Source organism: Nuphar pumila, chromosome 7, assembly GCF_984573655.1.
Source record: "Nuphar pumila chromosome 7, dmNupPumi1.hap1.1, whole genome shotgun sequence".
NCBI lineage: Eukaryota > Viridiplantae > Streptophyta > Magnoliopsida > Nymphaeales > Nymphaeaceae > Nuphar > Nuphar pumila.
Window position 1 is genome coordinate 94221053 of NC_143255.1, and position 26582 is coordinate 94247634.

At 35.8% G+C, this 26582-nt stretch overlaps 1 protein-coding gene across 4 annotated transcripts in view; it reads left to right on the forward strand.

Moving 5' to 3' along the window:
• Nucleotides 1–26582, forward strand: part of LOC149832507 (auxin response factor 12-like) — a 95820-nt gene that overhangs the window by 44546 nt on the left and 24692 nt on the right. The window contains exons 8-12 of one of the 4 annotated variants that reach the window (XM_090014546.1): nucleotides 9127–9217; nucleotides 9285–9449; nucleotides 9532–9654; nucleotides 11036–11159; nucleotides 22268–22415. In XM_090014546.1, coding sequence (XP_089870672.1) covers nucleotides 9127–9217; nucleotides 9285–9449; nucleotides 9532–9654; nucleotides 11036–11159; nucleotides 22268–22415 — 651 coding nt within the window. Of the gene's footprint in view, nucleotides 1–9116; nucleotides 9218–9284; nucleotides 9450–9531; nucleotides 9655–11035; nucleotides 11160–22267; nucleotides 22416–26582 lie in introns of all 4 variants that reach the window. The other 3 variants (XM_090014547.1, XM_090014548.1, XM_090014549.1) reach the window with 3 other exon arrangements.

Here is a 26582-nt window from a genome sequence, read left to right on the forward strand (position 1 = left end):
TAGAGGGTGCACACTAGAGTTATCGGAAGTGCCATAGAGACCGGGGAAGCACGCTTCCCTAAAGCGCAAAATGTGCTGGGAAGCACAAAAAAAATTAGGAAGCGTCCTTCCCATCTATGGGAAACTCGCTTCCCCCTTTTTTTATTATTTTTATTTTTATTTTATTTTTCTCTTTTTTTGCTTACCCCTCGCTTCCTAGGTCACTTTCGATTCGCTCCTGGTTCGCTTCCTAGACGATTCTTGGTTCGCTTTTAAGTCGTCCTACGCTTTTCGCTTTCTAAAATTTCGAAAGTGCCTCGCTTCCTGCTTTCGCTTCCCGAGTCACTTCCTCGACTGGCAACTCTGGTGCACACGTGGGGATCGAACCAGCAAAATGTTGAGAGACAACAAGTTGATCATTCGGATGTCACAAACAGAAGATTCAAAGGAATTGCGTACAGTTGTAAGATTTAAAATGTTGAATCTCAAAATGCATCCGAGAGCAGCCCATAACAAGAAAATGTTGAATATGAAAATGATCATACTGAACAAGAACAAATAATCAGAAGATTTGGAAGAGTGCGGTGTCCTATTGTTAGATGTGTAAGTTATCAAAATTTCAGCATGAATCACCAAATCTTTTTAGCTGGTGTATCTCAACATGAAGAACCTTAATCATACTTTCAGGCCTCAAAATCTAACAAATGGATTGAGGCTATGAATGAAAAAAATACATGCTTTATATGAATGTAGAATATGAAATGTTCTAAAATGGTCTGTAGGATAAAATGTAGTTTGATCAAAATAGGTCTTTAAAATAAAATATAAACCAAATGACAACGTAGAGAGATATAAGTCCAGGCTGGCTGCAAAGGGTTTTACTCAGGAACATGGACTGGACTATGAAGAGATATTTGGTCCAATAGTGAAGATGAAAACTATCAAAGTAGTTCTTTCTTTGGCAGTGGATCATGGTTGGCATTTAAGTCAACTGGATGTTAAAAATGTATTTTTGCATGGATACCTAACAAAGGAGGTGTATATGGAGTAGCCGCATGTGTATAATGAGAAAGACCCAACCAGCTATATATGGGCTAAAACAGGCTTCTCAATTATGCTTTGAGAGTTTTTCTCTTGAAAGTTGTCCACATGGTTTTCGCGGATCATTCTTTGTTCATCTATAAAGGTGATATATGAATTACAATATTACTCATTTATATTGATTATATCATAGTAGTAGAAAATTTCAAATAACATATTGATGTTGTCAAGAGTGTGATAAATAATAGATTCAAAATGAAAGACTTGAGAGCTCAAATATTTTTTGGGCGTTGAAGTTGATCGAAGAAAAGACTCATTAGTGTTGACACATCATAAGTATACCATTGATTTACTCGACCGGCCTAAATGAAAGATTGTAAACCAATATTTACTCTAAGTGTCTTGTAGCAAAAACTTGGACGTGATGAAGGGGACATTTTCGATGACCCTACAAGGTATAGGAGTATTGTGGGTATGCTCTAATATCTCACTTTTACTCATCATGATATTATTTATGCAGTCAATCAAGATTCTTGGTTTATGCATTGCCCTCGTGTGAATCATGTTGAGGTTGTATAAAGGATTAGATATCTGAAAAGCACTCTTGGTGATGGGCTTTGTTATCAGAAAATTGATAGTGATAAAGGTGTTTTAACAATTATGACTTTTTCATATGCTGATTGGGCAGAGGATCCAAATGAAAGAATGTTTGTGTCTAGGTATTGTATTTTTATTAGGAAGAACCTGGTTTCATAGAGCAGTAAAAAAAAAGGTAGTGGCTTGACCAAATACTGAAGCTGAATACAGGTCAATGGTGGCAGTATCATCTGAAATCATTTGGATTAGATATCTATTATATGTTATATCAACAAATGTCAAGTTCTATCTTGTTTTGTGGTAATCAAAGTGTGATCAAGATATCTCTCAATCATATTCAATATGGTAGAATGAAGCATATAGAGATAAATCAACACTTTATTAGAAGCAAAATTAAAAGTGGGGAGATTTTTACTCGGGATCAAGTTGCAGATTTGTTTACAAAACGATTAATTTAGGAAAGATTTTGGTACTTGAAGAGCAAGTTGTTTATGGTTTTTACCATGAATAACTTGAGGGACGGTACTGAGACGTGATTTATTGGGTCTGGATCCAGATCCAAATCTGTTTGACATTAGCAACACACGACGTCTTTTCATATATTAAGTTGTATTGTGTTCAGCTTGACCATATTACCCTTATTTATATTGTTTCTTATATACTAGTTAAGGATATTTTTGTCATGTAAAATACTTATTGATTTAAAAAGAACCCACAACCAAGGTTTTAAAACCCGTGACTCGGGACTCAACTCGTTCTTTATTGACTCGTGACTCGGCGGGTCAACTCGGTGACTCGGGACTCGACTCGTTCTTTATTGACTCGTGACTCGGCGGGTCAACTCGGTGACTAAGATCGGGTTTTGTTAACTTTTGATTTTTTAAAGAAAAACAATATATAAATTATCATTTAAACATATAAATGTTTGTAGAATGATTTAATTACTAGTTTAATTGATTGATAAGTAAAATAATATCAAGTAAAATTATATCTAACTTATAATTACTCATCTAATAGCAAGAAATCGAACAACCAAGCAAAACAATAATTAAATATTTCAATAGAAACAAGCCCTAAAGTAAAGTTAAGTTAAAAAGTTACAAGAGTAAGAGTAAAAACTAAAGTAAAGATAACCATACTTGAGCAATCTGCAATGCATCTCAGCAATCAACTTTCGCATCTCAGCAATAACCATACTAGACCCATGGCCATGGAACAAAATTACAAAGTTCATAAGTATAAAGTTAATAATCATAACACAATGACAAAGTCAAATTTCAAACATCCAAAATTTATCCACTTTTATAAAATATGATATCTCAATTCTCAAGTCAAGAGTCAAATCTCAAATAGAGGCGAAGTGTTATTATTTGAAACTTTATTTGAATCAATTCTTGAGTTGGAAGTAGAAATTAATGGCTGAATTGGAGTACTAGTGGTTGCATTTTCCCTTGCATCTTCATCTTCAAGTCAATCACCACCTTCATCATCAATAAGATTAACTTCTTCATTGTTTTCAACTTCCATCTCAAGTCCCTTAAGAAATCCTTCATTCAATAAAATATGACACATTTGAGTTAGCATGCAATAGAGAAAGACAACAGCAACAAACAACAACAACTACGCCTTCATCCCAAAACAATTGGGGTCGGCGATATGAACCAAAAAAGAAAATCATTCTGGGTCTTCCACATGAATCCTTCTCCTCCAATCATTTTTATCCAATGCCATGTCCTCAGTGAGGTTCAAAGCATTCATAGCCTTTCCTATCACCTCCATCCATGTCTTCCTAGGCCTACCCCGACCTCTTTTAACTAATATATTTTCCCATTTCTCCATCCTTCTAACTGGAGCATCATTAGGCCTTCGCCGAATATGTCCAAACCACCGTAAATGATTCTCTCTCATCTTATTTTTAATGGGTGCAACGCCTACCTTCTTACGTATCTCCTCGTTATGAATCTTATCTTTTATTGTATTTCCACACATCCATCTCAGCATACGCATCTCAGCTACACTCATTTTTTGAATATGCTGTCTCTTGGCAGCCCAACATTCCGTACCATATAGTAAAGCGGGCCTAATAGTCGTCCTATAAAACTTTTCCTTCAACCGTAATGGCATTCTACGATCGCACAACACTCCAGTTGCACTCTTCCATTTCATCCACCCAACCTTTATCCTGTGAGTTGCAATAGAGAAAGACAAAAAACTAAATTAAAAGAATTTTAATCAAGTTAAAATATCAAACAAACTTTTACGGTTTTACCTCGTCTCCATCTAAAACTCCTTCTTGCATGACCCATTCATCCATTGGTGTTTGCAAATATATATTGTCCAAAGAAATTGGGTCAAGACGTGTTCTCTTTAATTGGTTTTCTCTTAGACGTAAATTATAATGGACAAACACCAAGTCATTAAGTTTCTTTTGAGCTAATCTATTTCTTCTCTTAGTGTGAATTTGATAAACGGTACTCCAATTTCGTTCACATCCAGATGAAGAACGTGTTTGACTAAGTATACGAATAGCAATTTTTTGGAGATCGGGGGCACATATTCCATGCATTTTCCACCACATTGCTGCATAAAGCCAAAACACACAAAAATGTAAAGTTGATTAAAGAAATATTCTTTTGCACAACACAACAATAATGTTAAAGATAGATCACCTGACTTGTGCTCATCTCTAGTCATAACAGCTATAGAAGTACCAAAATCTGCACTTGCGTCTTTAAATAACTCAAGTTGCTTGCATGCTCTTACTCTAGCTAAAATATTTGGCTTCAACTTCTCAATACATTTAATTAAATCACGCCTTACTTCAGTTTGCTTTGTGAATTGCATGAAATAGTGCAAATAGTCAAATACATTAAAATGATAATTGATAAAAGAAAGTTCATATTCAAAATTTAAAATAATTAATAAAAAGATATAAACAAATACATACCTTAGAAAATTGTGGACTATATTGGTATTTGGGATTGAGATAGTATGCCTTTGCATGAAGAGGGTGATGAAGTTGATTTTCCCAACGATTGTCAATTATTTTCCAATAAGGTTTTTACTTTTTCTCCTCATTGTCATGAATTTCTTTTATAGCCTCTTTGTCTTTATCCATAGCTTCATAAAGATAACCCATTGTAGGATTTTCTTCTCCATCGACCATTCTCAAAACTTTGACTAGAGGTTCTATAGTTTTAACAGTTGATTATACGACTCCAAAAATTACTATTCAATATAATATTCTCCATCTCTTTCCCCTCAGCAAATGATGAATATTTTGAATTGTTCCATTCATCTGATGCCATCATTTTTCTAAGACCACTTCGATGTTTTAACAAAGATTGAAGCATGATAAAATTAGTGGCAAATCTTGTAGTAACCAGCCTTAGAATTTCTTTCTTATTGGAAAATTGAGTCCTCATTAGGTTCAAAACAAAAGTATGATTGTAAATGAACTTCGTGATCCTTTTTCCTTTTTCCACACATCCAGCTATGCTTTTTATCTTAGACAAATCTTCAAGCATGAGATCTATGCAATGAGCTGCACAAGGAATCCAAAATATGGTTTTCTTCCTATCCTCCAACATCTTTCCTGCTTGATAGTTGGTTGCATTATCTGTGATTATCTGTCATTTTTCAATTTCAAAACATTATTAACATACTAGACAAATTATAAATATCAATGTTCAATAGAAAATTACAAAATAACAAAATGATATACCTGAACAACATTCTCTACACCTACTGTTTCCACCACTTCATCAAATAATTTTAATAAATTTTCTCGATTCTTCACGATACTTGTTGTATCAACTGATTTCAAGAAGTAAATGCCCTTTGGACAACGAACCAAAAAATTTATCAATGTCCTTTGTGTTGCATCTTTCCAACCATCAGCCATAATAGAACAACCCATTTCAGCCCAAGACTCTTTGTATTCTTTGAAATAATCATCGATTTTTTTAATTTCTTCTTGTAATAATCTTCCAGAAATCTCAGATGAAGAAGGCGGCTTCAATCCCATTTCTACTGAGAAACAAACTTCAATCATCTTCGTAAAATAAGGAGAATTGGTTGCGTTGAAAGGAATGGCTGAATGATAAAAAAATCTTCAATAGCTGAACATAACCTATCTCTAGCTTTTCTATCCAAAGCTGCTTTTATTCCAAGTTGTTTCATTTATGGAGACCTTGCCTTCACTTGAACAAAAGCATCAAGATTATGCTTTTGGGCATCATTCATCGATTTTTTTCCTTTTATATATCTTTTCTCAGTAGACTCGTCACTTTCATCTGACAAGTCCGTATCATTATCATTTACTTCAACAAAGGAACCAATCTCATTTACCATATTTCTCTTATATAATTTGTGTTCCTTAAATGACTCCAAATTCTTACGATTTTTTTTTCTTACATATTCTTCGACTTTGTTGCATGGTTCCACCTCTCCTTTAATACCAGCAAGATGATACTTTAAGTCTATTAATGCCACCACTCATATGTTTTGTACACCAAGTACATTGTACCCTCTTCGTTTTCTTATCAAGAGGTAACCCAAAATCCCACACATGGTCCTATCTTTTAGTGAATGTTGTTGGAGTCCTTGAAGATCCTTCTTCTGACATTTCTTTGATGTTTTGATAAATCTAGAACTGTTAAATTTGAAAAGTTAAAAACATAGATACGATTAGTAGATTATGCACAAAGTAATGATTGAAAGAACTAAAAAATTGCCATGATTTATTTGGTCCAGCCACTCTCGTTTTTCGTTGTAGAGCAGTCCAAACCCACCAAGGAAAGTTGGTCAACCCAATTTTTATTATGGATCAGTCCAAACCTATCAAAGAAAATTAGTGAACTGTAACCTGAAATCGATTGAGGTTCGGTCCACATGAATCCTCGAATCGATTGAGGTTCAATTCAGTCCACCTGAACCTTGCAAACAGATTTACAAGTGAGTCAAAAGACTCAAAACTGCATCTGATCCCAAAAATCGATGCACACATAAAACTATACATGGTACATAATGCACACAATATCATAAACTGAACACTGTATATGCTCATCAGCATAAGCAAGTTATCATTTTTTTTTTTACTATAAACACTAGCATGATCAACAACAAAAAAAAACCATTAGTGCATGCTTTGTTGCCAAAAAAAAAAGGTACACACCACTAACCTGATTAGCGTGTGCATACAACATACATACCTTCACAAATCTCGCCAGAAAATCTTGCAGGAAATTCTCGCAGCTGCGGAAAGAAACACAAAGGGGAAAAAATGAAAAAACATACCTGGTGACGTCGGAAAATCTCGCCGATGCACTGTTTTTGCTGGAGAAGAAGCGTCGGAGCTGCGATGATGCCTAACTGTTCACCGTCGTTGTGCCTTCTTCGGAGTTACTGTTCACGCCGGAGTTACTGTTCGTGCTGCAAATACAAAACGCAAAACAAAAAACACGATGGCAAACCACGATGGAGTTACTGTTCACGCCAGAAACTCCTTTTTGGCGTTGCTGTTCACGCCGGAGTTCTCGTCGGATGGCTGGAGCTGCAGCCGCACCGCACCTTCTCGGCTTTTCCTCTTTTTTGTCGAGGGTTGAACAGTGAAGACCTTAAGGGTTTTCGTTAAAAACTTAATAGGTAAAGAAAAAAATATTGCAAAATTGCCATTATCACGACCCGTCCGATTCTATTTGACTCGTGACTCGGCCCGAGTCGCGCGAGTCCAAGCGATCCCTCCAGCGAGTTTTGTCAAGCCCAAATTGACAGCACTCGGCCGAGTCAGGCCTGAGTCTTGGCAATCCGAGTTTGCCTTGCCGGGTTGACTCGTTGGAGGGCCTCGCCGAGTCAACAAGTTGACTCAGCGAGTTTTAAAACCATGCCCACAACCCTAATGAGGGTGCGGAGAATTGTTTGTTGCAACCCTTCCCTTCTTCCTCTCTTCTTCTTCTCTATATGTTGTTTTCCGGTGTAGATCTTATAAGGAATACTATTAATCATAGTTTATTTTTATCATCTTCTTCCCTATTAGAAATTATTACGTATTCCGGCTCTGATTGGGGAGGAAATGTGAATGATCAATGCTCAACCACCGGGTTTTGTGTTTTTGTAAGTGATTCCTCAATATCATGTAAGTGCAAGATCCAACAAAAGGTGTCCTTAAAGCCGAGTGTCGTGCCATGATCACTATGACTTTTGAGTTAGTGTAATTAAGACAATTGTTAGAAGATCTAGGTGTCTATATAGCGGAATCTTCAAGATTATGTTGTGACAACAAAATCGCTTTCTATATTACAGGCAATCATACATTCCATCAGTGAATCAAATACATCGAAATGGATTGCCACTATGTTAGAGAAGAATTCTTGAAGATGACCATTACATTGTCATATGTACCATATGAGTATCAACTGACAGACTTCTTCACCAAACCGCTTCCGTCTCCAAGATTTCGCTTCCTCCTTGTCCAACTCATGGCTATCACACCATGAGTTTGAGAGGGAGGTGTTATGTTCATGTTTCCTGTAAAGTATATATATAAAATCATATATATACATATTTATGTGTTCATATTACATGTATATATATATATGTATTCACATATACATATATATACATATTTTTGCTATTTTGCAATAGGAAATACCCTTTAGGGGTATTTTGATAATTTCACTATATAATAGGGTCTATCCTTTAGGGACAAAGAAGTCTTTTTACACTATGTACATATAATAGGCTTTGCCCTTTAGGGACAAAGAAGTCTTTTTACACTATGTACATATTAATAGGCTTTGCCCTTTAGGGGTAGAATTGACTTTTTTTTAGTCAGTATAGCTGTTGAGAATCTCCAAAAGCTATATTCAGTTTTATCTTTTAGTCAATTCTAGCTGTTGGGGGCCTTGGGGCCTTTCCCAACAGCTATATGGGTCCTCTTGACCCTCTTGGTTTTATTTTGTAAAGCATTGTAAATCCTTTCTCATACATTGTATTTGTCTCTTAAATGCTAAAGGAAAATGGCTAGTGGCTAGTCTTTTGGCCTGTCAACGACAGATTCAGCTGAACCATGGAAATCTTGTTTGCCTTGTGTGTTTGCTTTCTTTTATGCGTGACTTGATGGCAAGCAACCCTGGTGACCTTGATCTGGACAACCTTGGTTCTGCAATTTTGGCTTTTCACTCAGTGGAACATTTACGTCGTTATGCTATCAGGTTTAAGGGTATGATGGGCAAAACATCCCTCATGATATATTACATCATGGAGATGCCGGCTCAAAATGTTACTGACAAGTTTTACATATAACTTGAAGCTATTACAATTTAGAAATGTCTTGTATATGGCCATTTCTGACACATATATGCTATTGCTATGAAAATGAAAACAAATCTTATCAAGATAGATATGCTCACCAAACTTCCAGTCTTGAGAATTCTAGTTTGTTCTTTATCATACATCAAGATTTGTTGCACGTACTGAAATGAAGCTCACCTTTCAAGCATCACGCAGGACAGCCTAAGAGGCATCTTCTGACCACAGGCTGGAGTGTGTTTGTGAGCGCTAAAAGACTAGTGGCTGGTGATTCTGTTATTTTCATATGGTATGCTTTGCATTGTTCTGCTATTTATTTAGTAATCATGCCCAGGTTAAGCCTTACTCTTTTTCAGGAATGAAAAAAATCAACTTCTATTGGGGATCCGAAGAGCTGTACGACCACAGTCTATAACGCCCTCTTCATTCTTATCAAGTGACAGCATGCATATAGGGATTCTTGCTGCTGCTGCTCATGCAGCTGCATCGAACAGCCGTTTCACCATTTTTTACAACCCAAGGTTGCAACTGCTTTCTTGATTGTATTGTGTAAGTGATTTCATGTGAGTTTTCATCTATCACAGCTTTTTTTGAATTCTACAGGACAAGCCCGTCTGAATTTGTTGTACCGCTAGGGAAGTATATAAAGGCAGTCTTTCACACCCGTTTATCAGTGGGAATGCGGTTCCGAATGCTATTTGAGACAGAAGAATCAACTGTCCGGAGGTACAATGGTGGTCTGCGTTCAATTTAAACTCATGCTTGCAAATTGCAATGTTTCTTCTAACCAATGTTGTGAAAAGCGTTGAGGCGTAGCATAGCGCTCCACTGAAAATTGAGTCGCAAAGCGTAAAGCGTAAAGCGTAAAGCGTAAGCCTCAACAATTTTTTTTTTTTGAAAACTTAAAAACTTTAAAAAATATCTAAAATACAAATAAATCAAAGAAATGTAAAACACAAATAAAGAGTCTGGGATCTTTAGTGGGATTTGGAACTTTAGTTCCATGATCCCATCCTGCAGCTCTTTCCATTGTTCAATTGCAAAACACAAATAAGGAGGTAGATAACAAAAAATAAATTAAAATTAAAAAAAAACTTGACTCAATGCTTTATATAATCCAATGAACTTAGATTTTTACTCAATAAGAATCAACATATATTACACATACATTCCAATTAATATGGCCCATAATATTAATAGGCTGGTGGTATATTGACCGACACAAGAACCTGAAATACGAGCTTTCCCCAAAAAAGAAATATTACACGTCCATGTCTTATTTGTTTTTTTATTGTACCAGAGGCCACTTATTATCATCCATTAAAAGGAATATCAGTAGCTGCTGAACTTCCCTTTGTAGATTTTTTGTCAGCCATGTTCCAATAGATAAGGTCATTGTTTCCAAGGGGCACTTATTGTCATCATCTTGTCCTCTTCTTTCCAACCAATAAAACTTAGCTTGTATTGTTTAGCTTGTAATATTCAACACAAGCTAAAACTCATTAACATTGACACCTGTTATTGACATATGAATGATAACATGCAAATAATCATAAAATGCTTGTAATATTTAGCTTTTTCTTATAGCTTAGAAGAAGAGAATTACCTTCTTGGCTAAGTACAAAAATATGCAAATAAGCACAAAAACAAAAGGAGAGAGAGAGAGAGAGAGAGAGAGAGAGAGAGAGAGAGAGAGAGAGAGAGAGAGTCCTTCCTTCTTTTTGTAGAGAGAGACAAGAGATTGGGAGAGCGACAAATGAGAGAGAGAGAAACGAGAGAGAGAGAAACGAGAGAGAGAGTCCTTCCTTCTTTTTGTAGAGAGAGACAAGAGATTGGGAGAGCGACAAACAAGAGAGAGAGAGAGAGAGAGAGAGAGAGAGAGAGAGAGTCACTCACTGCGCGGCCTCGCCTTGGGGTAAGGCACACCTTTTGCACCTTGAAGCACGTTTTTAATAATGTTTCTTCTAACGAAAGGTCTGGTGGCGAAAATTATTCCATATCAATGGTTCACTGCTAAACTTTTATTGATATTCTGCTTGTATGACATTTTTCCAGATATTTTGTATTCTCTGCTAAACCGACTCATTGTGTGCCATGCTTTATCCAGGTACATGGGTACAGTCACTGGCATTTGTGATTTGGATCCAGTTCATTGGCCAAGTTCACATTGGAGATCTGTCAAGGTATCTGATCCTAAGAACAGTTGGCTTTTCTTGAAGACATATGCGGTTGTACACTCTTTTTTGCATGAATTTTGCCACCAAATGTTAGATCTAATTTTTAAAAAGTGTTTAACATGGTTTATTTATTATGTTGGTAGGTTTAGTCATATCCAATATTGCATAAGATTCAAGTTTCAAGATGGTGAAAAATTGAGGGCTCACAGTTAGTGAAGGATGGTTTTAGGAATGAGCCCAATATTGGAGTCCACTTTAACATGTAAAAATAGTAAATGGAACATGCTAAACATGATCCGAAGGTTAGTTATTACTTTTGGAGCTTAATCTGTATAAATTAAGAGTGCACCTCTGAGTTTTGGTGGTTCAGTACCCTAATAGACACACCACATACATGTGTATGCAATGCATACATGTTTAATTTGTAGGAGTCTTCAAACGTGGACTTACGTGGTCTCTATTTGTCCACCCTCTTTAAACATGTTTTCCCAATCCAGTTGTTATATGTGTCATCCCTTATCTCATCATTTAACCCTCTAAAACTTCTTCAAGTGCTCTCAAAGTGATTCTTCTAAACCTTTATTTGTATTCTGCATTATATTACTTGGACACTCACATCGGTGTTTGTGTCAGACACGGGTACCAATTGTCAGAGAGGCAGGTCTTGAAAAGCCAGAGACTTGGACATGACCATATAAATATAAATGTATATGTGTGTGTGTGTGTGTCAAGAGGAAAATTAAAAAACTATACAAAAAATGAGTGTTAAAATCAATCATAAAATGCACATGTATTTTTATTAGATTCTGATAATTGATGATTTACATCAAATATGAACATGTAACCATAGTACAAAACATTTAAAACAGCAGGTCTTAACAACCAAAATATTATGAGAAATTGAAAACTTTTATATATCAGGTTTTTTGTCAAAAGATCAGGAATATTAAAATAAATTAATTAATTTAAAAAGTTCTTATGAATAAAAAATATAAAAATTTAAAACCAACATTTTTTCCGCACAAAAATTAGCCTTAAAATCTGTCACCTATGTACGGGTGCGGGTACAGATGGTACAACACGGCAATTCTAGGTGTCGATGCTTGTTGACACGGGTATGGAGGGCAAAATGGAGTGTCCATGTGACTAGGGATGGCAGTGGGGCGGGGCGGGGGACAAGGTCTACCCGCCTCCATCCCCGACGAGGAATGGATTTTATCCTCTGTCCTCGCCTTCATCTCCGTTTCATGTCCTCCATCCTCGGTTCAAACGGGGATGAGGCAGGGCGGGGCGGGGCTGGGATATTGCGGGGAAAAGTGGTCGGGGCGGGGATCGTGGCGGGGACGGGGCGGGGCGGGGAAAAGTGCACATCCATCCCCGCCTCCACCCCCGGACGGGGATGGATTTTAACCTTCGTCCCCACCTCCATCCCCGTTTCATACCCTTCATCCCCTGTCCAAACGGGGCGAGGCTGGGCGGGGCCCCGCTTTCCCCCGGTCCACTGCCATCCCTACATGTGACATAGCTTAAAATGTAAAAATCTTGATATAAATGCAATATTTACACTTTAATGAATTTATCACAAGATTGTGAAGATCTCATGAGAACTTAATGTTTAAATGTTTACTCAATTTCTCATGCTTTTTTCTCACTTTTTTTCTTCAAAAAATTGGCGATATTTGTTACACTTCATGAAACTATAAAATTTGGATACCTTGTCCAACACATTAGACACTTGATATCCAAGACACGTAAATTGTGTCTTAAACTGAATGCTTCATGTCCTAAGCAGGATATTTCGTGTACAAGACGCCTAAATGTGTCATACTATGGTACCCGGACACGCCATTTTACCCTCCGTATATACAAGTTTGTATTTAATTTATAATTTATAAGTATATTTTCAATATATAATATATATTTTAGTATTGCATATATATTTAGATTATATTCAGTTTATTTTGTATTTATGTGATATTGAATGTATATATATAGCCGTGTCCTTGTCCCCACATTTTTTGGAATTTCCATGTCATACCCTCCATACCCATACTCGTACCCCTACCCAGGTGACATAGGTGTCATACATTGAACTTTTTGTACAAGACAGTTGACACTTTGTCTCCAAGATTAGACACTTCTTGTCCTGGAGTGGACACTTTAGTCAAAGATTTTGCACTTCATTTGCAAAATTGGATACTTCGGGGGTCCAAATACAACAACAACAACTACTACGCCTTCATCCCAAAACAATTGGGGTCGGCGATATGAACCAAAAAAGAAAATCATTTTGGGTCTTCCACATGAATCCTTCTCCTCCAATCATTTCTATCCAATGCCATGTCCTCGGTGAGGTTCAAAGCATTCATATCCTTTCCTATCACCTCCATCCATGTCTTCCTAGGCCTACCCCGACCTCTTTTAACTAATATATTTTCCCATTTCTCCATCCTTCTAACTGGAGCATCATTAGGCCTTCGCCGAATATGTCCAAACCACCGTAAACGATTCTCTCTCATCTTATTTTTAATGGGTGCAACACCTACCTTCTTACGTATCTCCTCGTTCTAAATCTTATCTTTTATTGTATTTCCACACACCCATCTCAACATACGCATCTCGGCTACACTCACTTGCTTCCAATGTCTGTCTCCATAATTCTAACTTAGCATTAACCCCAGTTCTAGATTCATCAATCAAAACAATATCATCAGCAAACAACATACACCACGTCACATTTTCTTGAATTGATCTCGTAAGTCCATCCATCACTATAGCAAATAGGAAAGGGCTTAAAGCAGATCCTTGATGTAACCCAACCGTTATAGAAAAATTGGTTGTCACCCCTCCACAAGTGCGGACATTGGTTACTACTCCTTTATACATATCCTTAATTATACTAATGTACTTGAGAGAAACACCTTTCTTCATCATTGTCCACCAGAGAATGTCCGTAGGTACTCTATCGTATGCCTTCTCCAAATCAATAAAAACCATATGAAAATCTTTGTTCCTCTCTCTATTTCTCTCAATAAGTTGTCTAAGAAGATATTAGCTTCCATAGTTGATCTTCCAGGCATAAAACCAAATTGATTCTCTGATATCATGACAATCTTCCTCAACCTAGACTCAATCACCCTCTCCCAAAGTTTCATAGTATGACTCATAAGTTTTATACCACGATAGTTTGTGCAATCTTGTATATCACCTTTATTCTTATATAGAGGCACCAAAGTACTCTTCCTCCACTCATTAGGCATCTTATTCGTCCGCCAAATATTGTTAAAAAGATTTGTCAATCATTCTAAACCTTTCTCTCCCAAGCATTTCCAAGCCTCGATAGGTATACCATCTGGGCCAACTGCCCTACTTGATTTCATTTTCTTCAAAGCCTCTGCAATTTCTTTCTTTTGAATCTTGTGCATGAAGTCACGATTCATCTCATGAAAAGGAATGGACAAGTCTCCAAGATCTTGAGAATGACTTTCATTAAATAACTTATCAAAATAATCTTTCCATCTCTTCTTAATCTCCTCATCTTTGACTAAAACCCTTTGCGTTTCATCTTTGATACACCTAACCATACAAAGATCCCTCGATTTCCTATCTCGCATCTTTGCAAGCCTATAAATATCCTTCTCGCCCTCTTTGGTATCCAACTTGTCATAAACCTCCTTATATACCTTATCCCTCGCGTTCCGAACTACTTTTTTAGCTTCCTTCTTTGCTATCATATACTTCTTCAAATTCTCATTATTACGACTCTTACTTAGATTTCTATAACACTCTCTTTTAACCTTAATAGTTAATTTGACATCCTCATTCCACCACGATGTATCCTTACCTAGCGGTGCACCGCCTTTAGACTCACCCAATACCTCCTTATCCACCTTTCTAATGCCACCCGCTATCTTATTCCACATTGATTCTGAATCCTCCTCAAGACATCAATCAGCTTCCTTAACTACTTGTTCTACAAACATTCCTTGTTTAGCTCCTTTCAGTGCCCACCACTTAATTCCAGGATATATCCTATGTCTATCCCTTTTGTGGCATTGTCTAATTCTAAGATCTAAAATTAAGACTTTATGTTGTGTAGCTACACTTTCTCCCGGTTCGGGGGTCCGAATACCTTGACACTTTTTTTCCAAGATTAGACACTTCCTATAAAAACTGGACACATGTATCCAAGACATCTACAAGTGTCAAACATACGACATGCGTGCCTATGTGTTCTGATACTTTCACCTCAAAAACCTTCATGTGTGTCGAGCCCTGTCCGACATTGACACCTTTGGCATTTAGAGGTGTCCCAGTAACATATCATTTTTAGGATATTTTGTCAGTTGGTTTTTTCAAGTTATGGAACATAGGAGATATAGGTAGTTTGGATGTATTTATAAATAGGACATTTCCATTTGTATTTATTTTAAGCAACTTTTTTCATGTTTGGATATCTTATTTATATTTATTCCTCGTTGTATTAGATTGTCATGGAAATCATTCCCTATACAGTAATAAGAGGAAGCATCAAATGATCCATTCCTTTCCTCTTCTGATGCACAACAACCTAACTTATGGTGTCTCTCAGAAGGAAATGTATAGATCAAGGTTGTAAATATCGTATCTTTACCTGCATTGGTCTAGTCCAAAGTAACACCGTATCGTAAATTTTTAATAAATTTTTTTCAAAAAATCTAAAAAAAATAAAGACAAATCAGAAAAAATTAACAAAAATTCTTAAAAAATCATATCACATGAAAAATGAGGAACTGTACAAAATACAACCGTAAAATCACATATGAAGCATTTATGTCTCTTTGAGCTGCATAGTGTAAAAAAAGCGTAATCTGCAACAAGAGTGTCTCTCAACAAGCTCTCACAAAGAAATCACAAAAACCATAAAGGTTCACAAAGAGGGCTTCAACTCAAGAACAAACACAATACCCAAAAAGGGGTATTCAAAATACTCAAAATAGATTCATAAGTTTGGGAATAAATCCCACACTACATGCATGAAATACAAAGGGGAATAGTCCCTATATTTATAGAGAGGAAGAGATAAGCCTCAAGGGAGTCATTGGACTCCCAACGACTCTATTAGAGCTGTTGGGAGCCCAACGGCTCCCTTGGAGCTTCACCTTTTTGACTAGTCAAAAGGGTGAAGTCTAAAAGGGTCCTAAGATGAGTGTTTTAGTTATTTCTAGTTATGTTTCAACTAGAAATAACTAAACCAAAAAGTAACTAAAAAGAAAAAGTTATTTCATGAGATTACATGCCTATGAGATTACATATGAGATTTTATATGATTTTACATATTTTAACACTCCCCCTCAAACTTACGGTTGGATAACCGAAAGTTTGCCTAAGAGAAAGTGAAATCTAGGAACAGCGAGAGGCTTGGTGAAGAAGTCGGCTAACTGATATTCTGAAGCAACATAGGGAAGATTGATGGTGCCGCACAAAAATTTCTCTCGTACATAGCGACAATCCATTTTTATATGCTTGGTGCGTTCATGGAATGTCCGATTGCTTGCAATATAGATAGAGCTCTTGTTGTCACAACACAGATTTGATGTTTTTGAGCTTTCAATTCCCGTATCAAAGAGTAGACGCCGATGCCAGACTAATTCCATAGTGGTTGTGGCCATCGCCCTATATTCAGCTTTTGTTGATGAGAGATAGACCTTTTGTTGCTTTTTGCATCACCAGGACACCAAGGATTCTCTCAAGAAGACATAAAAACCTATAGTTGAGTGACGATCATTTAGATCACCACCCCAATCTGCATCAGTATAAGCAAGCAGTTCTAAATTAGAGGAAACAAATAAAAATAAACCTTGAAAAATAAAATGTTTAATGTATCTAATAATACGCAAAACTGCTTCCATATGAACAGAAGTTGGGGCATGCTGAAATTGACTGGTTGTATGAACAACATGTGCAATGTCAGATCTTGTGGTGGATAAATATGATAGAGCCTCGATAAGTTGTCTATATGGAGTTAGATTCTCAAGTGGTTCTCCATCATCAATCTTCATTTGACATTCACAATTTCAGGAGTATCAACATGCCTTTCATCTGAAATATATGATCTGACCACAATATCCAATGCGAACTTAGATTGAGTTAGCAAGTATCCCCTAGATGAATATGCAACTTTTATACCAAGAAAGTATTTCAAAAAACCCAACTCACTCATTTCAAAATGTGTTTTGAGAATTTTTTCAATATCATATACTCCTTGTTTATCACTTCCGGTGATGATTATGTCGTCAACATAAAGCAGAAGGATGATAATACCTGCATTAGAATTTTTAACAAACAAAGTTGTGTCAGTAAAACAAAACTGAAAACCAAAATCAAGCATAACCTTACTAAATTTTTCATACCAAGCCTTTGGGGCTTGTTTGAGACCATACATAGCCTTATTTAGGCAAAGAGTTTTTCTTTTAGGAACATTCATTCTCGGTGGTAGATCCATGTATACTTCCTCAGCTAAATTTTCATTTAGAAAAACATTTTTAACATCCATTTAAAAAATATGTCATCCTTTTACCGATGCAAGAGCTATTAGGATTCTAACAGTGGTCATTCTTGCTACTGGGGCAAAGGTTTCTTCATAGCCTATTCCATATTCTTGGGAATAGCCTTTGGCCACCAATTGAGCCTTGAATCTTTCAAGAGTGCCATCACTTTTAGTTTTTACCTTGTACACCCAACGACAACCAATAGGTTTCCTGTTGTTAGGAGAACAATCTTGAATAGTCTAAGTGTTTGCCTTTTCTAAGGCTTCTAATTTGACTTTCATAGCTTTGACCCATTCTGGTTGATTCTTTGCTATATCATAACTAGAGGGTTCTTCATAGGAATGAATTAAGGCAATGGAGGCTTGATGTTTTGGTGAAAAAGACTCGTATGACACAATTTTTTTAGGAACTTTCGAGATCCTAGTGGATTTTTTAGATGAGGACACCAGTTCTTGTTCTCATGTATTTATCCAGGGCACATTGTCTTTCCAAGTTTCCTCTTTTGCTTGTCATTAACAAGATCAGAATAAGTCAATCCAGATCAATTTCTCTTTCACTATCCATTGGAACTAGATCTAACAAGAAGGAATACTCATCTATTTCAGTGGAATTCTTGTTTTTAAAGAAACTTTCTTTTTCTAGAAAGGATACATTTCTTGAAACAAATAATTTGTTGTTTTTAGGATCAAAACACTTGTAGCCCTCTTAATGACTTGCATATCCTAAAAAGACACAAGGAATAGCACGGGGAGAAAATTTATCATTCTTATATGTAAAAACATAGCATTTGAACCAAAATACCCTCAAACTAGAATAATCTGGAATTTGCTTGTAAAGTTTTTCAGTGGGAGATATATTATTTATTGAGAACGAGGGCATTCTATTAATAAGATATATAGCAATTAAAATAGCTTCAACTCAAAAAACTTTAGGAACTTGATGTGTGAAGAGTAGTGATCTAGATGTTTCTATAATGTGCCTGTGCTTTCTTTTGGCTAACCCGTTTTGTTGTGGAGTATAGGGACAGGATCTTTGATGTGAAATCCCATATGAGTTCAAATATTCTTTAAACTCAGTTGATAAGAATTCTCCCCCTTGAATCAGTACGACATATTGAAATATCATTTTTAAATTGATTTTTAACCATATTGTGAAACATTTGAAAGAATGAAAATACTTCAGACTTATGTTTAAGAAAGTAAATCCAAGTATATCGTGTAAAATCATCCACAAAAATAACATAATACATAAAACCACCTTTTGACATAACCGGTGCAGGACCCCAAACATTGAAATGTATTAATTCAAGTGGTCGAGTAGAAACAAAGGCTCTTTCATGGAAGGGTAGTCTTTTCATTTTTTCAAGAATACATTTTTGACATTTAAAAGTCTCAAGATTACAAAACTTTTCCATGTTTGGAAAAAACTGAAGCTTGAACATACAAGGATGACCAAATCTTTGGTGCAAAGGATCCAAGCCTAATTTTTAAACATTACAGCATAATGTATTCTTCGGTATTTCCAAAAAATTCATATAATACAAGCCTCTTTCTCTATTACATTCCCCAATCAACTTTTCTGACTGGTGATCCTGTACTCAACAATCATGAGAGGAGAAAAAAACATTATACTCATGGTCAGTTAACTGAGATACAGACAAGAGATTTAAATTAAGTTTATGAATATATCTAATTTTTGGAATATAAAATCCTTTTGAGTTTTGAAAATAGTTTTCGAAATTTCCTATTCCTTTTATCTCAAGAGTTGTTTCATCCGCAGTAAAAACATTAGATCCGCTTGAGTTATCACATTGAGAAAGTAATTTTATGTTTGGTGTCATATGGAAAGAAGCACCAGAGTCAAGAAGCCATAGAGGTTTACCAGGATCAGAGATGCTAATAGAAGAGACGACGGCTCTAGCAGAGGAAGAAGCCAAAGATTCGACAGAAGCTGTCTTCTTTTCATAAAGTTTTTTCAACTTTGGACAATGAGTCTTGACATGTCCTGGTTCGCGACAATAATAGCAAATAATTTTTCTTCTTTCAAAGTCGCTTCCTTGCCTTTCATCATTTTTCCTCCCAATTTGTGGAGGTTTGTATGTGCGAATATGGTTACTCGGTCTAGATACAGCTAGAACTGAATCATCATCACTTTTGACGACTCTTTTCTTGAGCCTATTTTCTTCCATACTTAGCTTTTCAATGGTGTCCTCAATAGAGGGAACCTTTCCTCGATGAAGAGGAGCGGATTTGGTTGATTCAAATTCGAACCTCAACCTATTAATAAATTGAAAAAAGTGCTTCGCATTTACTTGATTTTGGCGAAGCTCAATGTCTTGTGGACAATGCCACTTTGGTTCAAGGAGAGTCAATTCTTCTCATAGCTCGAATAGGCTACTCTAGTATTCCCTAATACTTTTATCCCCTTGAACCATATTACGAACCTTTTCTTGGAGATTACATATATGGGCAATATCTTTAAGAGATTACATTCTCTTAAGATAATCCCATGCATCATTTGCGTGTTCAAATTTTGCCAGGCTTGAACACTTCTTTATATCAACACTAGAAATAAGCCAAGACATAATCTTGGCATGGCCCAATCTCCACTCTTTCCACTTTTTCTCATATATGGAGATGGCTTTCACTTTTTCTACCTCCAAAAGAGGTACTTCTTTTCCTCCTCCTTTGGTGAGGATTAGTTTAGGTTCCTCATCGGTTCCATCTACTAATCCCCATAGACCTTTTCCTCAAATAAGGTGCTTCATAATAGAAGTCCATGTTACATAGTTTGAGTCATTGAGTTTTATGGGCTTAATGATGACATTATCGTTGTCATCCATTTTACACACTTGGGAATGAAAAGAAAAGAAGAGAAAGAGGAGAATATTCTACCATAAAACACAAGAGCAAGTAGCCTTCGAAACCTTCACTACCAATTTTTCAAAAACAATCTTCACTTTCTTGAAGAAAACTTGAATGACACACTTCCCAATGCAAATCCACTGATGGCTCTGATACCATAAAAAAAGCGTAATCCGCAACAAGAGTGTCTCTCAACAAGCTCTCACAAAGAAATCACAAAAACCATAAAGGTTCACAAAGAGGGCTTCAACTCAAGAACAAACACAATACCCAAAAAGGGGTATTCAAAATACTCAAAATAGATTCATAAGTTTGGGAATAAATCCCACACTACAAGCATGAAATACAAAGGGGAATAATCCCCATATTTATAGAGAGGAAGAGATGAGCCTCAAGGGAGTCGTTGGACTCCCAATGGCTCTATTAGAGCTGTTGGGAGCCCAACGGCTCCCTTGGAGCTTCACCTTTTTGACTTGGTCAAAAAGTACTTTTTGACTAGTCAAAAAGGTGAAGTCTAAAAGGGTCCTAAGATGAGTGTTTTAGTTATTTCTAGTTGTGTTTCAACTAGAAATAACTAAACCAAAAAGTAACTAAAAAGAAAAAGTTATTTCATGAGATTACATGCCTATGAGATTACATATGAGATTTTATATGATATTACATATTTTAACACATAGGACATCATCAAAACTCAATTATCTCACAAGAACAATTTACAATATTAAATATCTTGCAATTAGGAACATGCTACAAGACTCAATACTTTCATATTATATAAAAAATATTATGGCAATAGTTGCACTCGATTTTCAATCGGTTTTCACTCATTACTTCAGTGCCCCATTGCCATGCCGGATCATCTGATGCCATCTTTGTTAAACGAGTGTGAAGCCTGATTTCTACCTTAATATAAATTTTTTATTTTCACGGATTGGCAGAGGGCTATAAGGGGGCAATGTCTCCCGATGCAAATTTTTTTTTTTAGAGTAGCTTTGTAATTTTACTTATAATAAAGATTTGTTACCTTAACCCATTTTTTAGTGAAAAAATAGTGAAAATGCATTTTTTTTACCTTAACCCACTTATTTGAGTAAAAAAACTGTGGAAATGCGACCTTTAGACAAATGGAGAAGTTGACTCTCAAAAGGTATTTAAAACCCAAAATGAAAAAGTAATTTTCGGCCTTTTTAAAGTGCGCCGAAGGTGTATCATACAATACAACACGATACATGGGTGTATCATAGGATATACCCGATACAAGTACAATACACACTCATATCGCGATACAAGTGTGTATCGTATCTCAAAATCCAAAAGTAACGATACATATCGTACCATATCGTACGGTACGGTAAGATACAACACTGGTATAGATTATTTGTTTTCCATTCTAAATTTGGATACCACTGTCTTTGTTCTTCAATCTGACTTTCAGCAGCTTTGTGTTGCTATATTTCAGACAGGGGAAAGTACAGCAGTGGCCCCATCATTCCTTTTCTATAATTATATTAAGGATAGAATAGCCAAAACTGATACTGTAAATTTGGAAAAGAGAAAAGGAGAACTGAGGTTTCCAATCCATTCTAAGATCTAGTTGGGTTTACTTATCCAATCAGTGTGTGAACTTGGTCAGGCTGAAACTGAGTTTGAAAAGTCCTGCCTCAACTTATCAAAGCTCGAGCAGCTTGGTTCTCTGCTAGGCCTTTATTCTTTTTCTCTTCACTTTGAGTTATTAATGATCTCTATTTGTGTTTGTTTCAATTGGCAGGTTGGATGGGATGAGTCTACTGCTATTGAGAGGCAGCCTAGAGTTTCATTATGGGAAATTGAACCTTTGACAACATTCCCCATGTATCCATCATTGTTTTCCCTCAGACTTAAGCGCCCTTGGCTTCCTGAAATGCCATATCTCAATGGTTAGTGAATCTTGTATGTTCCTGTATTGGAAATGTGGAGTTCAAGCAATGTGTTGATCTACATTCAAATAGAATTGTTTTAAGATAACAAGTCTATGAGACAAGGTTTTCTTCATGTATCTCATTATCGTTATGAAGGCTTCTGTGCAAACATCAATTGAACATTCCATGAGTTTAGATACTTGAATAATTGCAATAACCAAATATAGTCTAGACAATGTGAAAGGCTGTAAGGTGCCAGCCATACTCCAATGCAATACTCTTGTGAAATTCTAAATTAAAATTGGAAGTGATTTTTGTGACAACTTTTTGTTTTAACAATTGATTAAATGGGTAAAAATTTGCAAGATATGCATCTAATGCATATTTTTAGTGAGTCAATGAATGGAGTTGATTGTTAAAATGTAACCCTTAATCTCGTTATATGTACTTATATATATTCGTATATATATAGAGATACATATACATATATATATATATATATATATATATATATATATCTTTTTTTCTCATAATAACCCAAAAAGGGTATTTTGTAATTTCCTATTTTACGCATATTCCATTTGGAATATGATTGTATTTTTTTTATTCTTTTCTTTTTCTTTTTCTTTTTCTTTTTCTTTTTCTTTTTCTTTTTCTTTTCTTTTCTTTTTCTTTTCGTAGTTTGTGTCACCTAAGGAAGGCTCCCCAAAGAGTCGTTGGGGGCTCCCAACGACTCCTTTAGGAGCCCCCTGGGTGGCTCCTTTTGTGGTGTATAAATAGGGGATTTCCTCAAGCTTGTGAGCTCAAGCTCTTGTCATATTTTTCAATATATTTTCCTTTTCATGCCTTTGTGCATGATTATATATTCTTACGCCTTTGTGTGTACTTGTTCAAGTGTTATTTGAGTGCCTTTGTGCACATCTCTTGTGAGGTATTTGTGCTTGTATGCGTAGTCTCTTCGTAGACATTTTGACATGGTATCAGAGCTTGGTTAAAGATTGAAGATTATGCATTTCTTTGTTTTTCGAGTGCCTCGAAAGACATGCCTTTGACTTCTTGGAGATTGGAGCGGGGCTTCTCTTCCTTCATTATTTTAAAAGGGCATTATGACAAGAAAGACTTAAAAATCTTATTGCGGTACATATTTCTTCTTCCATCCTTCTTCTCTAATGGGTGAAAAAAAAGTCTCATTTTTTTCTTGGATTTAAACTCAATGACTCCAACTATCATGTTTGGGCCGGAAACATGGAGGCTCACATAAAAGGGAAAGGTCTTTGGAGTTATGTGCAAGGCACAATCCCAGAACCGGAACAAAAAATCTCATTGATGGGGAAAGGTGAAATTAAGATCCTTGAAGGGGAGGAAAGAACCAAAGCCCTTGAGGAATATTCAAAAAAGCATGATGAATGAGAAATGAAGAATTTCAAAATATTGCCTTGGATTTTTTCTTCTGTTGAGACCAAAATCAACGCGAATATTATCAAATTTAAAAAGGTTTCTCAAGCATGGGAGTATCTTGAGAAAATGTATACTTCTAGGGACTTGTCCCATAAATATTATCTTTAAAAGAAGGTCATAACTCTTCTTCAAGGCAAAATGACCATTAGGGAATATTTCTTCAAACTTTTTTCTATTTGGGATGAGCTTGCTATGCTCGAACCAAAATGTAGTGGAGAAGTGATTGAACTTCGTCACAAACAATTAGAAGAAGATCGATTCTTCAATTTTTTGAATGGGCTAAGGCCCAAATTTGAGCAAATAAGGTCTTCTCTTTTGTCTTCTTTCACTCCCTCTTCTTTTAAGGATGTTCTCACCAAATTAAGTGGGGGAAAAAACGTATGGGTATAAGTAAGCAAGGGTCTAATGTGCTTGTGGTTTCATCCAATTCCGAAGACAACAATGGGGTCAATGTGGTATCTAGACCCGTAAACAATTTAAGAACCTATCGTCCCCTTCATTTTAAAAATCAAAATCAAAGAGAAAATGGTGGATAAGGTGGAAAAAAGGATTATAGCAAAATTATTTGCTATTTTTGTAAAGAACCGGGGCATATCAAACCCATTTGTCCCAAGTGGAAGAAGTTGCTAGCCATGACCACCACTTATCAACCGCAAAAGGAGGAGACCTCTTCAAGTAGATCTCTTTCACTAAACCAAATTGTGAATGCCCTTCAACATCTTCTCAAGGGAGCCATCTTGGAAGCCGCCATGTCTTCTTTCTCTCCTCCAGGTAAAACTTCTTGGTTTTTGGATTCGGGTGCATCTTTTCATATGTCCCCAAACATGTATTCTCTTTCCAAATATTCAAAAAATAGTTCTTCATCTTTTGTTTCTACTGCGGATGGGACTTCTCTTGAAATTAAAGGTGTTGGGAATTTTGAAACTCAAAACTTTTTATCCCCAAAATTAGATTTATACAAAAATTAAACTTGAACCTTCTCTCTATTTCTCAACTCTTAGACCATGGATCTGATATTAAATTTTTCTCTGATAAATGTTTAATACAGGATCGCCGGTCCAGAAAATTTATTGGGGAAGGCTGTAGGAAGGGAGACTTATATTATATGGACTATCTTCAAGTTCCTAAAAATTCTTTTTGTAATGTTGCCCAACATAAAGATATAAATGTTTGGCACAAAAGACTTGGTCATCCCAATATCACCAAGTTATCTTATTTGCATTTTGCTAAAAATCTTTGTAAAGATACACTCTCTTGTAGTGATTACATTCTTAAAAAAATGAGAAGTATGCCTTTTGAACAAAGATCCATGTTTTCTTTTAAACCTTTCGAAATTGTTCATTCAGATGTTTGGGGACCGACACCTATAGTTTCAAAAGGAAGGTTTGCCTATTATGTGATTTTTGTGGATGATTTTTCTAGGTATTCTTGGATATATTTTCTTAGACATAAGCATGGAGTTTTTTCATGCTTTAAATCATATTATGTGATGATTAAGAATCAGTTTTATAGCGACTTAAAGATATTTAGAACCGATTCCGGAGGAGAGTATCTCTCAAATGAATTCAAGAAATATCTTGAAGATAGTGGTATTGTTCATCAAAGGTCATGACCTAAAACCTCTCGACAAAATGGGTTGGCCAAAAGAAAACATAGGCATATCATTGAAACCACTTGAATTCTTCTTATAGCTCAAAATATTTTAAAAAGTTTTTAGGCCAAAGTGATTCTTGCATCAGTCTATCTTATCAATCGTTTACCATCTAGAAATTTGGGTAAAATCTCTCCTTTTGAAACACTATATAAAAGGGAACCTGATTATAACATATTGTGAATTTTTGGTTGCAAATGTTTTGTTCTTATAGAAAAGAATGACAAACTTTCACCTAAAGCTATTTCTTGTGTCTTTCTTGGATATTTCGAGACTCAAAAAGGCCTTCGTTGTTACGATTTTAAAAATGATAAGTTATATGTTTCAAGAAATGTGACATTTTTGGAAAATGAGAGTGGTTTTGAAAAGAATGATTCTCACCACAAAAATATTGACTATTCTTTTTTATTTGACATATTATCTAGTAATGATGATATGTCTAGTGATGATGAAATATCATCAAACCATGATAATGATAATGATAATGATAATGATAATGATAATGATAATGATAATGAAATAGACATTAATGACTTCAACTCACCTAGTACTCAAAAGAAGACAGAACAACAAATAACCCAATAACCTATTTGCGTAGAGATAAAAATACTTTCAGAAGTGCAATTGAGCAATATAGTGATTCTATTCCTATACATGATCCCAGGCGATTTGAAAGAAATAGGAAGCCTCGAACAATATTTGTCTCTTTTGACTCTTTTTCACCTAAGTATAGAGCTTGTCTTAGTGTCATTCATTCTTATTTTGAACCAAGAAATTTTGAGGAAGCCAAAAAATGTGTCGAATGGCAAGAAGCTATGAAAAATGATCTCAATGCTCTTAGGAAAGCTAACACATGGGAATTTCAAGCTCTACCTTTTGAAAAGAAAACTATAGGTGTCGGTGGGTGTTTAAAGTTAAGACTAAGAGCGATAGATCTCTAGAGAGGTATAAGGCCCGCTTAGTCATGAAAGGGTATGGTCAAGAATATGAAATTGATTATAGAGAGACATTTGCACCCGTAGCACGGATGGTTACAATCAGATGTCTCATCACTATTGTGTCTATTAAAAAATAGA